Below are 14,629 nucleotides of genomic sequence, written 5' to 3' on the forward strand. Positions count from 1 at the left end.
TAGATCCCATGGGGATGCATGCAGGGGAACAGACAGCTACTAACTTTGGCAAGGGTTCACCATCACTTTTCCTATGAAAACATTGCAGTAAAAGGTGTGTTATCAATTCCAGATTGAGGTGGCAGGTGAGAGGAAATTTAAGTGCTATTTATGTTGCTTTTGGGGCACCATACAAAGGTGTTTTTTTTAATTTTTATCAGTGCTTCAGTATTACTGTTGACAGTGGTGTGGCTTAGTTAAATCTGTAACAGGCTTAGATTTGTGTCTTCGTTTATGTGTATCCCTTCCCACACAGTTTTCAGCTTTGGGTCACCATATCGTGAATTTAAATACACTGATAATACACATTTGTATTTCTTAGCTGCCTGCTGCAGGTTGCACTGAGCTTTACAAAACCACTGTTGAAGTCACACATTGGTTTGATGTGGAGATCTTGCTGCTGTGTAAGAGTAGCCATATGGAGTCACACAACAGGTCTGATCTTGTAAGAGGGAGTTAGGAAAGGAGTAAGATGACAAAGGCAGAGCAATTGTGTTTTTTTCCCACTGGTTTAACTTTCAAGCTTCTGGCAGGCAGTAATTTAGTGCTGTACTGAGCCAGGATTTGTATCTGTATTGTTGTGGTTGCTGCTCACCGATGTACCTAGTCTTCATGAATATGTCTAAAATATTCTGGATCTTTTCTAGGCTTTTGCTCTTTGTGCCATTCTCTGTCAAGTTCAACCGTGGATGGTGAGTTCTGTTAATATTTTTCATGAAATTTTAAATTCTGCCTTTCTGGGAGCCTTACAGTTGACGTGTTTGGCCAGCAGAAATGTCCCAGGAGCACCATAGGCGCACAGAGTTTCATGGAGCACACATACTCGGCGTGGCCAAGGGGCACTGCGGGCATAGGGTTGGCCTCTGGTCATCAGAAGGCCCTGGGGGTTCAGCAGCACCATCAGGTCCTCCTGCAGTGCTCTGCAACAGCAGCAGCTCTGCTGCAGCCCTCCCTGCAGGGACAGGGCAGCCCAGCCACTGGAGCCGGCACCAGTCCTGGCTGCAGCCAGCACCGGTGTAAATCCTTCCTATGTGCCAGGAAGAAAGGGTAACTCCTGTTACATTGAACAGTACTGCAATGGGGAACTCTGGTTCATTTCTTAAGTGTTTCTTTCAGGAACACTGACAATTAAAAAGAAAACAGAACCAAGCACTCCGATAACACAGCATTAAAGGGCAAGTGCTTTTCCTCAGGTCAACAGCTAAACCGCTGTGTAAAGATGCTCCTGACTGGAGGTATTACCACTGATCAAGTTCCTTGTAAGCATCCCAAAGCTTTTGCTGTGAACAACTTCCTAGGCTGGCTGTTTCTTTAGCTCTCTAATTTATTGGATGATAAAGTTTTGAATTAGTGGAGACACCTTTTATGTGCAGAAAACCAGAACAAGGTGGTGCAGAAAAGCTACTGTATGAAGTTTTTTCCATGAGATGTTTTTCGTGTGTTGGTTAAAAAATGCTTGCTGAATGTAGAAGATATTATCAGAAACGCATGCATTTTGATGAGGCCAGCTTGCAAAAAGAACATTTGACTTCTGCATTTTTAGTATGTAATTTTGTCTGTTTTCGGCTATCATAAATGTAATTGTTTCCTTTAAAACGGCAACAAAGATATTTACTCTTTGCTGCTAGTGTTATATTTTCTTTTTCTGTAGTTTCTCACAATTACCAAATCTAAAGTAAAGAGAAACCTCTTCTAGCTCTCAAAAATAGAAGACTGGCTTAGAGCATTAAAGATAGAGTTCAGAAAGAAAACACCTTTCAGATTTACCTTCTCTCTGACTTTTGCATTTGGACAGCATAAATACGGAGCTAACAGCTGAACCTGTGAGAGTTGCACTGATTCCTCCAAATCTTGTCTTAGAAATGAGTCCCACAGCTCCCTGCAAAGTAATTGGTCTAATTAGGTGGTAGGAAGGAGCTTCTTTAAATTCCTCAGAAATTAAGACGTGTCATCCGCTTAACATCTTAGCATCTGTTACTGCCTCTTGCACATTTCTCCATTACAGCAGTCTGAAGGACACTTTCCTGGACCTTTGAGAAAAATAAATAAATAAATAAATAAACCCCTTGAAACAGAGAAGAAATTAGCCCTTTCTTCGGTGGGATGAAGCATGTAAGGCATTTCACCCCCTCCTTATTCCTCAGTTTGGCGCACGTGTGCCTGGGTGAGTACAATAATCACTTTAAATAAAAATATAGGAGGATACGGGCATAACCTTAAATCCTGTAGTAATCCTTACTGATGTGGTCATGTTGTCCTGAAATATTTTCCGTGGTAGCTGCTGACCCCTGTGAATTGATACCCTCTGTGCTTATATATTTGTACTTTTATTTCAAACGGGCTATTTTGAATCTCTTACAGTCAGTCAGTAGACAGACAACTAACATGCTTTTTGTTTTGTTTTGTTTTTTAAACTTTGCTGTTGTCTGGCAGCAAGTAAGTAACAATTTAATTATGGCTAATTGCTCCTGCAGTAGGCATAATATTAAGGCAGAATGTGTTTAGAATACTGTGTGAAGTACCAAGGCACTGGGAAAGTTTCAGATTCGTGTGTGTAGCATAGGGGAGAGGCATACAGTCATTGCAAGCTGAAAAGGTTAATTTTGCAATGAAAATGTCTGGATCTGGTTGAGATTTCTTAGAGATCCTGCTACTTGATTTGTTTCTGGTAGTGGTTTTTTATATGCTCTCTTTCTCTTTTTGCTGCTGTGTGAATTTTGGCACAGTAGCATGCAGAAGTAACTTTATTTAAAATATCTGTACAGATACAATTCAGAAAGTCCACTGCAGCAACTGGATATCTTATGTGCTCGTAGTATTCCCCAAACAGTTCTTGTTTACTGAGAGTCAGTTAACAAAGCTAGATAACTGCCACCAGTGAAATGCTTTTCTTTGGCTTCTGTTTTGTTTTGATTGCAGTTCAGGCAAATTATGCCCCCTATTTCTTTGATAATGGAGCTGGAAGCACAAACGGGAACATGGCACTTCTGAGCCTTTCGGAGGACACACCTGTTGGTCAGTATTAACATGGATATGTTTAAATTGTGAAACTGGAGCTGTTTGCTCTTTTGATTAGCAACATACATTTTGTCACAGGCATTGTTATATACTGTGGATTTACATGTTTTTTTCTCAAGCGTTTAATTGGTCTCAATTTAAAATGACATGTTTGAATTTAAAGCATGAAATTTAGCTCCCCTTTTCTTGGTCCATGAATCTATTAACAGCATCAGAGCACAGACCTTTGGGGTCTTCTCATCAATTCTGTAAATGTTTATAAGAAAGTATAGTTGCTAATAATTTTATCAGCCTTGATAAAAGCAAGCTATACGTTGAAAAGTAACAGAAGCATGATTTTCTTTAAAGTTATCGCATTTTTCATGTTTACAGTACAAATGGTAGAAAATGTTTCTACTCGGAGTGAAAATTGCTTTGCCTAAATAAGTGATTTAAAAAAAAAACAGATACAGTTTTGTTTTACTGAAAATAAGAAAACTGGTACATTTTTCAACTTTGAATATTTTGTGGCAGGTGTATTTATGCTTTTTTGACGACAACAACAACAAAAAAGATGATTTATAATCAACATTTTCCTTGGGGAAAGAATAATTTCCTAACATCTAAAAAATTTAATGTAAAATATATCACAGTGATGAAGACTACCTTTTTTCCAAGTGTAATGCTGAGGTTTTGTTTAGTATTTGCCACGGGTTGTCTGTAACTGTTGCAGGTAAAGAAAAGTATTTAGCCATTGCAAACTGAGCACCAAAGCACCCATTTATTATCAGCCTTGTGTGAAGAAGAGAGAGATGCATGGAAGGGTGTACCCCAAAACCTCCCCTCCCAGGTCTTAGGCAGTGTGCTGGGGGTGAGGGCAGGATCCAGAGGGCACAGTCTCCTCTGGAAGTCCAACGCTGCTGCCTTCGTCATCCTAAACATGACCATGGCACTCATTGCTTGGAGAAGTGGCTGCTTGGGGTTTGCTCCAAACCTTTATTTCTGGCCCAGTGGTGTAAATGCCAGCCACGATCCATGCTGGGCATGTTGGGGGGTGAGGAGGGGAGTGGTTGGGAAGCAGTGACTTCTTTTGCTGTTCAACCAGAAAGGAGGAGGGGGAGAAAGCAGCACATAGCGTAGAAATGACGCATCTAGCGGATTAACTTGAGGCAAGCTTGCTTATGATGCAGCAGGGCTTCACTATAAGCTCAGTCAAGCTCAAGTGGAAACCTCAGCTGAAGGCCGACAGTGTTGTAATGGCACATGCAAAAGCCAGAGGCAGACCAAGAGGCTGTGATTAGCGCCGTACCTTTGCCCGGCTTCATCTGCAAGCCACGCTTGCTCTACCTTAGCAATGAGGACAGCTCTGCTTGGTGCCGGAGCAAGGATGGCCCATGGAACTGCTTGTCTGTTAGTGTAGATAAGGCTTGTAATGCTGGATACTTGCTGAAACAAAATGGGACCCCTGATCCAGTTTGTTTGGGGTGACGTTTGCCATTGCCACCCCTCAAACCACAGGCAGTACAACTCACTTGCCTCCTGACTGCCATCCCCTGGTGTGGTGCCAGCTCGCAGGCATTTACAGAGCATCCGCCTCTCCCTGCCGCTGCTGGGGGCCGCCAGCCACCTGCATGGAGATGGGGAGCTGAAGACGGCACTAAGCTGCAGCACAGTCAGAAATGTCCCTCCTAGCAGGACTGTAGTGCCACAGTTCCACTCAGGTGACAGCACTCCCTGCAGCAGTGGATTGTATCAGTGATTTTCTAGTGCTGGGACACCGTGCAGCTGGTCTGGGGCTGCAGGTGGGCAGAAAAGGAGCATGTGTGTGCCTAGATGGCAGAGCGGCAGTGCGAGGGCTCGGAGGCTGTGTTAGTATACGTGCAGCTACCCTGAGGAAGGATAGGCACATACACACTGGGCTTTTACGTGTGCTTTGGTAACACAGCAACCAGGCTTGGTGCACAGAGCTCCCCGGGGTGTTTATGCTTTGGTTGCAGCTGTGGTAAAGCTCAAGCTGCTCCATCTGTCGGGCCGCTGTTTCTCATGCTTGCTGGCTTTGGCCAGAGTGTGTTTACATTGGCTAGCCTCTACTTCTAGTCTGCTTTATAAATGTACTTTAAAAGACAAGAGAGAAGCAACCTGTGGTTTAAATCTCGAAAGGTGCTACCAAAAGTGTTTTGCTGAGGTGAAGGATCTGGAGTTGCTGAGTTCAGACTTTTGCAAAGGACCTAGAGAAGCCTTTGCCAAAGCAAAATAAGAGCTTGCTTTTGAGGAGTCCCTGTGTGCTGGCTTTGCCATGCAGCTGCAAGTATTTTTTTTGGCCTGTAGTTCTCAGGGCACCTTGCCTAGAAGCTCTGAGTACTGCAGGATCCTCTCTGCTGAAAGCACTTGAGGAAATGCCCTTGGGACACAGCTACTTGGGGCTTGCTCAACGCAAACAGCTGCTGCTGCTACCCACAGCCCACGTCAGCACAGGCACTCCTCAGGGATGGTTTGGCAGTGGGCTCAAAGAGCAGAGCATGAACAGCACTGGTACTTTGGTGCTGTGGTGCCCGCTGGGCTTTTGGCTTTGCTCTTTGTGAGGGGTCTCATGCTGTTGCTGTTGCTCTTCGTCCCTCTGCCTTGTTCTTTCTCTGGAAGGAGGGGAAGGATTCTGGTCTCCCATGTCCATGTACAGTCCCAAGCATCCACGCTCCAGCAGGCATCTTTCAGTCCTGAGCAGGATGATCAGTGACAGCAGGGGCATTAAAACCTTTGTAGGTTTGCTTCTGAATGGCTTCATTCAGCATTGGTTTAGGTGCTGCAGAACAGGGTGGGTTGGCGTTTGGTCTTCTCTGTGCTTACTCAGAAGCTGGAGCATAGGCAGGAAACGCTTTCTTGGCTGTGCCTCAGCAGCAGCCAGTGTCTGATGTGAGCAATGCCATCAACAGCAGCTTTAATAAGCCTCCAGGAATTTTATAGTCTTTGGCACTGCTAAGATGACAAGCAGTTGGCAGTGTTGTGTATTAGTTAAGATCCCCAGCATCTGTAGGCAGGGGGCATGCGGTATTCCAGAGCACCAAAAGGAGATGATGGTTTCTCTGTGTGACTGTAGAAAGTGAAATTGAAGTGATACAGCTGCAAGAAGGCATCAAATTCAAGAAAAACACATTTTCATGCTCAAACCGTCTTTTACTTGACCTTCGTTTGCCCTCTGGTATTTTGCCTACTTGCAGGTAGTTGTGGTCTATCAAGTTATATACATTGTGACATAAGTTATCATAAAGAAAGCAATTGCTATTACTGTGTGAAAGCCTGAAATTGCCTGTGCATTTCCAGATCTCATTTAAAGCTGCAGAGCATGAGACAATGTAAGAAGGGCCAGAACAGCAGCCCCTTCCAGCAGCAGATATAAAAATGGGAAAAGTTAGGAACTGAGATAGCAGTTGTGGTTTGTGGGACTGTCCCACAGGGCAGGTGGGGTTGTTCAGGGATGAGCTCTTTGCAAAGAGCTCTCTTTGTACATATAAAATGTACCTGTGCCACTAATCAAGGTTTTATGGCATGTGTGAGATGTTATTTCAGGTTGTTTTCCTCATCTTACCTCATTAATCCTGTAAGCCCTCACAGTTGGACATTGACAAGACTTGCAAAGCAAGGGATTGATGCATACTCGTAAGGCCTAAGTTCATTACTTTCTCAAAGCCCAAGCATCATGTCTGGAGATTTTTGCATGCCTTTCATGCTTGCATTTATTTCTGTTTTCCCCCATGCCCCACGTATACACTGCCTCCCCATTAAAAGCCGATTTGTGGTGGCACTTTGTGATCAAAGCCCCCAGCTGCCTGCCACCTGACTGACCACCTCAGATCCCTCTGTCCTTGAAGCCTCCCAGGTTGTTCCTGCAGGCTCCTGATCTGGTTTCTTCCATCACTCATGGCTGGCTGTGGAGGCCTGTCTTGTCCTCTCTGGTATCCATCATTCCTCCTGTTTCTATTACCCTGATCCAACTGATGGTCCCCTAGCAGGCAAGAGTTCCTGCTGTTGTTCCTGGGCCTTCTTTCAGTGCTCAGAAATCGCCCCCTGGCACTGTGCTGTCTGTGTTTTTGTATTTGTATCACAAATATAGTAGCTGAACCCTGCCCACAATTCATTTCCTGCCCCCGTCACAAAAAATATCCGAGTGAAAGAATTAGCATGCTTCTCTTTTAGATAACAATTGTTTGCTGACTACGCAAACAGACGTGGACCAATTAGCCCAAGTTTTGTCTTGACATCTAGAGACCCACCATGGCCTCACATTCAGATTACTCCAAAAAGGGTAAATTTTCTGAAGGTGCAAAAATATTCAGCTTTTTGCAAAAACTAAAAGCCACAAATTTTCCCTAAGAAAATAAGGAGCTCCCAGAACAAATTTGTTAAATGCAGCCAGCCTTCTACGTCACTGTAGCAGAGGTAACACTACACAAAATGGCGTGCTTGCTGCTGTACCCCAGTCTCCCCACCACAGGGTCTCAGCTGTGGGGCTTCGGGCTGCTCCTCCGTGGTCTTGTCTCTGCTTTGCCAGCCACCACAGTGTGCTGGGGGCAGGAGGGAGGCAGCAGGAGCTGGTAGCAAGTGGGTATGGAGCAGATTTTTGGGTAGTCTTGGTGTCAGTCCATGTCATCCAGGAGCTCTGATTTCCTTGGGGTGACCTCACAGTCTAAAACTGGCATCTGTGGGCTTTGTGTTAGTTGTTCATTGCCTCTTCTAGTGGGGAGATAGATGGGCATTTGGCTGAGACGGGTGGAGAACAGGCGAATAACCCCAGGCGAGATGGTATTCGCTGTGACACTGGGAGCACAAGTGTCCTGTCCTGGGAGCATGGCCATGTACATCCCTCTCAGCACCTTGTTAACAGATGTCAGCTGTGGTGGCAAAGGAAGACGGGGAGCGAACATGAGTCCAGAATGTGCCTGGCCTGTTCAACTTGGCAGGGAGGGGATTTGTTTGCAGAGCATTACATAGCAGAGAGGGAGTGCGTGTCTTCAGCGAGAGGGCAGAAACAGCCTCAGAGCACGCAGACAGAGGCTGGCTGCGAATAAATTTGCTAGAAATGAAGTAAAGTGGAGAAATAATGTCAGGGGACAGCCATTCAGCCTGAGTAGCAGGAGCAAAGAGCAAATCGCTTTTAAGATGGACTAGAAAAATAGGGTGAAAGTCTGGCATGGTGCCTGGCAAGCAGCTGTAGCAGGGAGCAGCGTGCAGCTCCCCGGGACATCCCTGACCCAGCCTGCTGTGCCATTCCCAGGTGCTCGGGGCATGCAGCTCATCCATCAGGGCCCTTACACCGCGCTCACCATGTCCCTGGCTAAAGATTCTTCCATTCCCTTATCTTTCTGACAGGGAACGGCTGTTTACTTGGTGCTCCCTGATAAGATTTTGGCTCGGTGTTTCATTTATTTTCTTTTCAGCAAGTGGAGGCAGCACGCTGAGAGGAGATTTTTAATTGGCTTTAACACTGTGCTGAGAAGCATTCCCGGGGTGTTAATGATATAGAGAGCATTGTGCAGTGAAACTGCAGTTCAGACAAAATTAGGAACTGTAATGAGGTAGAAGAGAAATTTTGATCCACAATCCAATTTGAAAGGCACACAAGTGCCTTGTGTTATGAAAAATGAAGTATCAGTTTTAGCTAGGAAGCAAACTTGCTCAGAAACCTCAGTAGTCTCAGCCTGGATCAATATCAATGTTTCTCCTCACTTCTAGCAACAAGAAAATTCCTGTTTTTCTCAAAAGAAAATTCCTAGAAGATGCTGGAGAGAAAATTATCAGATTAGAAGAACGAGTCTAGCAGGTTCAGGTGTGTTCACCTGAACTTTCACAGTCCTGTTCTTCTCTAACAGATGCCTGGCCATCCCTGAGGAGCACTTGGCAGCGGTGGTGGCGCGGGGCAACCCCAGTCACTGGGCCGCGTGCCCGGTTGTCACCCACAGGCTGTGAAAGACCCCAGACATGGGTCGTGGTGTCCATCCTGCTTCTCCGCTGGACAGGCAGTGCTGCTCAGCAGCTGCAGACACCTCCATGTGCTGGAAACAGGCAGGACAGGCAGCAGTGTATGAAGTGGAAGGGACAGGACAAGTGAAAAGGGCACAGAAGCAATTAAGAAGTAAAAACTTCTAGTGACAGAAAAAGGACGAAAAAGAGTTGGTCCGAAAACAGTTGATGCCTGAATTCTTCATTTGGATCTAGCTGTGATACTGAGAGAGCTTTTGAAAAACAAGAACAAATGCAGTCAGTGCTGGGGCTGTACCTATAACAGTCTTGAAACTTCTATCTCCTCTGTAGACAGCTATATCGAGAGGTGGGTGTCCTCTTAGGACACTGTTTTAAAACAATCCCAGTTTATTCCTCTCCTTACCTTTCTTTTTATGTATACAGTTCAGGTGTTATGGTAAGAGAAGTCTCATTATACTGCTCATTGTCTTTCCCTAAAAACAACACAGATGTCCTGTCATTTCCTTCCCTGTTTTGTGGGATATGTCTACCAAAATTGTGGAAAGCATTTTTTCAGTTTTGTAAACCTGTTTTGCAAACCCTGAATATTTGTTGGCTGGCTGAGCTAGCTCATAATAGAGTCTGTTGTGTGTGTTCTACATGCTCATTGTTTTTTGAACTTTTTTTCTGTACAAAGTTGCCCAGATAATTGCCCTGATGATCACCATAAGAGAGGTCACTTGCAAGTGAGCACAGATCCAGCATGGCTTGGCATAATCTCTTGCTGTGCAGACAGCAACAGCTATATTTTCTAAGTATCAGTGCTGATGTCTGGATGTTGTGTGTCCATTAAGCTTGCCAGTTTTCTGCTTCATGTTTTTCATGTCAAGAAATAAGCAAATGAGGTTGCATTACAAAACTAAAGAAAGCTTCAAGAAGCTTACCTGTCTGTGCATTGGCAGGACCTCAGCCAAAGCTCTGGAGTTAAACATATATGGGGCTGGTCAGTGAAAAACTCCACTGCCACTGCAGTGAGGATATGTGAAAAAGGTTATGACTTCTGCTCATAGAATTAAAAATCCATCAGACTGAGAGTCAGAGTAGTTAAAACTGGAATCTTCTGGGCTCTCTTTGACAGTGTTCTGCCCTAACTTTGTTAACTTACTTAGCAGTGGTCATTCCATCCTATCTCTGTGTCCTCTGCAAAAGCAAAACACAGCACCAACCAGTCAGTCATTCGCAGCATTTCCAATTTAAAGAACTTTGTTAGAAGCTTGTTAGAACTTTGTTAGTTTGTGTTCTGAACCTCTACAACTTGGATATCTCAGATAAGTTATCCACATTGCATCAGACTGCTAGGAGGTAAAAGAAAAAGAGCGTTTTATATATCAGGCTCAGTTAACTGATAATTGTAAAGTGCTTGAAGTTACTTGGGTGAGGATACTAATGCACATTAGAATGCAAACATCTGAGTTTAAAAAAAGTAATGCTAATAAACCCACAGCATGTTTTGAAAATGTGGGTGTTATAACTCCCCCAGAAAATATCACTTCTGATAAACAAAGTCGCTTTACTGCAAAAACTGGCACCAGCTTCTCAAATGTTTAAAAATAGAAATAACATTCTCTCTTCCCCCAGCTTGTGAAGGAAATACATTGATGAATTTAGAGAATTTATTCATTGTTATGTGCATGAGTGGGTGTGTTAAGTAGAGAATCTAATGAGAGGGAGCTAATGAGGGGGAGCTAAGCAGGAAGGAAGACTTTTGCATCTAGTTCTGAAAGTGGAAAAGTCAGCAAATGTCCTTGCATCTCCAGAGCCTGGGCCCTGTTCTGTGTGAGTGCTGCCTTCAGCTCCTGGGCTCCTCTACCTGCTAGTTTGCAACTTCATTGTTCCCATAGAAAAAGATGTGTGAGGGCCCTACAACAGCATCACTTCAGGCTCACCTGTGTTGATAGTTAGTCAAGAACTTATCTGTGTCATCACTATGATGCCGACAGTATTGATCTATGTGCAATTGCGCGGGAAAGGGCCCTAACTGAGAGAAACCAGCACTGATGAATTCAGTTTAATCATGAGGCTAAAAAGTGACGGTCAGGACTATTGAACAGTCTGTGTACTTGTATTTCCCAGTAAGTGGGTTTGATGCACAGAAGCTTTGCTTGCTGCAGGAGGGCTGAGTTCTTAGGGAGCAATCAACAAAGTGTTCACTGACTGAACATTTCCCTGTGGTTACGTCACTGGTCAATTTTTCAGGTACCTATGTGTACACCCTGAATGGAACTGATCCTGAAGGAGATCTCGTGACGTATGGCCTGACCTATGAAGCTGGATCAAGACGCTACTTTTCTGTTGACAGAAACCTTGGAAATGTTACGCTGATTGAAGAACTTGACAGAGAGGTAGAGTACAGCAAAATGTCACCACTTTGGGTATTTGTGGGATTTCCTTATGTTTCCATTGATCAATGGTTGTGAGGGGCAACATCAATTTGTGTCACCTGAAACATGTAATTTACTTCATAATTCTGAGACATGATAATTCATCCATCAGGTTGTTTTCCAGTTGACTTGCACCACTAACACTACTATCTAACTTGTTGGAAGCTCTGGGATTTTTTCATCTTTTGCCAAAAGAGAAGTTTATATTTTATTCCTATCTTCCCCAACCCGCACCCCATCAAGAACAGTCCTATAATCCTCAGGCAGAATCTGTATTTCTTTAGGACTCTCCTGTCATTAGGAGAAAGTAGAGATTTATGAAAGCAGTGTTCCGGGACACTTTTCTAGTTACATATAGCCCTTTGACCCATAACCATGTGGGTTAAAGGTGTTCCCAGCAGCAGTGGCCTAAAGGCAACCTTATTCCAGGAACACAGGCATAATCATCATGTATGCTTTGCAGTGAAGAGTACGCAATACTTAGTAAACCCTTCAAAATACTGCATACTAATAAGAATTTTGAACACACAATGTTGTTTTAGGAAGCGTTTCTTCAAAAAGATGACTGATTTTTCACAAGCACTTTATAGGACAATATGAATTCCCAGAGCACCCATCTCTTGACAGTAGCTCTAGAAAGTCCAAGGAGCCCTTTAGCTGAAGCCCCTGAGGGGTCTCTTTAGTCTCTCCTGTGACGGTTTTCTGGTATCAGTTGTTATTTTCATGTACCTGCTGAAATATGTTTAAATCTGCAGTTCATTTTCCAATAAGGGCAGAACCTTCTCTCTAACAAATGAATTTTATTGGTTTACAGAAAGAAGATGAGATTGAAGTTATTGTCAGTATTTCAGATGGCCTGAGTACAGTAAGCGTTTAATTATACTCTAACTTGTCAAACAGTCCACCCTGCAGTTGTACCTCCTCCCATTAAATTACCTTACAGGGACTATCTCATTTTATCAGAAAACATAATCTCATTAGAGTTTTACCTCCTGTTTCAGGAGCCACTGAACTGCCAGTAACTCAGGTCTCACTCCAGCTCCTTACTCAGCTGTTTGAGGATAATTACAGTGTAGTGTGGGCTGAAAGCTTGACTTAGTGGCCTACAGAATAAAAGCAGCTTCCTACAAAGTTTCACTGTCAGCTCAGTGGGATTCATAACTAAGAAGGAGCTGAAGGCTTTTTGGAGAAATATGTGACATTACAGGAACCTAGTGTTAGACACATGAGAGCTGACTGTCCCTCCACCCCCGCAATGTTTCTCTAGTGTGGCATTAAGAAGATTTGCCTGGGCTAGCTAAGGTGGTGAGGGTTTTCATCTGCTGCTGAATAAAGCTTTGATCATGTCTAATCATTGAGGGCTTAACTGAGGCATTGCACAAGCATCCAGTCCTAGTTCTACAAATTTCCTTGGTGTTTTCAGTTTACAGACACGCTCTCACAGTCAGGATGCTAGTCTGCCGGTAAGAGGACCTGGGCTTCATCACTAGAGGAGCAACAAAAGTGGGACCCTCTTACTGTCCACAGAACTGAATAACTCTAGAGCTTTTTCTCATCCCAAACAAATGAAGTGAGATTACCGCATGCTTGGGAGACACCCAAGTCCTACAGGCACAACTACCCCCACAATCTCCGTAAATAGCTACTAAAGGGATCACATCCACCTGCCCACTTTGTAGACTACTGGAAAGTTTATCAAATATACTTGCATCCATATTTTTAGAAAAATAACATGCATTTTCTTCAAGGTAGATTCTTAAATATTAAAAACATGCATTTGTTACATCCAAATTATGCATGCTATTAACCTAATATGATACAAACAAGGCATTAATGAATGCTGTGGGCTGTCAGTACCAACTTGTACACTGTCTTTTATGTATTCCCATAAAATATATCATGGTATCTTGAATGCCGTAAAGAAGATGACTTACGAAAATCAGCCCTGATCTATAACTTTATAAAGTACTCTAAGACTCCTTATTTAGTTTAGAGATATCTGCATGCTCTCCACACAGCTAATTCTTCTGGATTTTGTGGTTTTCTGTTTTCTCTTTTGTATACTCAGTTTTGGTAGTGCAAAGGCATCCTATTACAAAATTTTTCATTGCCTGTGGCTACACCTTAGTAGGCAAATGAACAGATTTTGTTGTAAATCAGCTTGACATATAACATGTTCTTCATATTCTACTCCAGGTTTCGGAAAAAGTTAGGATCCTTGTAACAGATGCTAATGATGAGAGCCCAGAGTTCATGAATACACCTTACATAGTCCAAGTCCCAGAGGTTTGTGAAGTTTCTTTGCATACTATATTTCAATAGAATGTAAAGAGGAGCTAGTTTGTTTTCAGTCAAGTAACAAAATCAGCAGGACTAATTGGCATTGTTTTGTTTTGGGATTTGGGCAGGAATTTAATATTTACTGCAAATTTAGGGAACAAGTTAGCAGATTTCCTGACGTGTTTATTCCAGAAAGTTTTACTTGTTTTTTGGTCTTCTCCAGTTTCTTCCATTCTTAATCTCTCCCCTCTTTTCCTTCTGCTCTTTGGTCCCCTCATTCATTTATATTCTTTCTACTAGCTCTCTTTTTCTGCCTCTTTGCGTGCTCACTTTTCATTTTTTCCAACTCCCCTAATTTGCCACTTCTGTCTGACTCTGGTACCTCTTTCTGGTCACAGAACACTCCCTCTGGCAGCAGTATCTTTAAGATCGAGGCAGTGGACAGAGACACTGGTTCTGGGGGAAGTATCACATACTTCTTGCAGGTAAGGTATTGCCTGTACCTTCAAAAAACATCTCTCTCCTAAGATATATAGGATTGAACTGCTAGTAGTGTCTATAGGACCAATTTTGTACTGTGCACCAGAAAACAAGCTTTGACAAATTGGATATTGTCTGGTGAGCAGCCAAGTGCAGTCCAACAGGCAGGGGTTGGAGCTGGGGTTGCCACTGTCACTCCTGTGTCTGACAGCGGGAATCCTTGCAGCACAGCTCCTGTTGGCCCCTTTGGAGTGACAGAGAGAGCAAGTCTAATTTGTAGTCCTGTGTGCACATGGGACTTCAAAAGCATGAAATAGCTTTCTTTAGAAAGGAAAATGCATTGGAAACCCAAATCTGCACTTGGATGTAGCAGACTAGTGTATCACTGTAAAATATTGGGTACTAAGTCTCCTCACTGACAAAGCCCAATGCCCGCT

At 43.5% G+C, this 14,629-nt stretch overlaps 1 protein-coding gene across 2 annotated transcripts in view; it reads left to right on the plus strand.

Moving 5' to 3' along the window:
* CDHR1 (cadherin related family member 1) overlaps nt 1-14,629 on the plus strand; it is a 76,799-nt gene that overhangs the window by 28,150 nt on the left and 34,020 nt on the right. For both annotated transcript variants that reach the window (XM_080597859.1, XM_080597860.1), the window contains 7 exons: nt 687-731; nt 2,045-2,203; nt 2,959-3,054; nt 11,248-11,393; nt 12,247-12,297; nt 13,629-13,718; nt 14,111-14,197. In XM_080597859.1, the coding sequence (XP_080453985.1) occupies nt 2,143-2,203; nt 2,959-3,054; nt 11,248-11,393; nt 12,247-12,297; nt 13,629-13,718; nt 14,111-14,197 (531 nt within the window). In that variant the 5' untranslated portion in view covers nt 687-731; nt 2,045-2,142. The remainder of the gene's footprint in view (nt 1-686; nt 732-2,044; nt 2,204-2,958; nt 3,055-11,247; nt 11,394-12,246; nt 12,298-13,628; nt 13,719-14,110; nt 14,198-14,629) is intronic.

Source organism: Anser brachyrhynchus (genome assembly GCF_964034855.1).
Source record: "Anser brachyrhynchus genome assembly, chromosome: 6".
NCBI lineage: Eukaryota > Metazoa > Chordata > Aves > Anseriformes > Anatidae > Anser > Anser brachyrhynchus.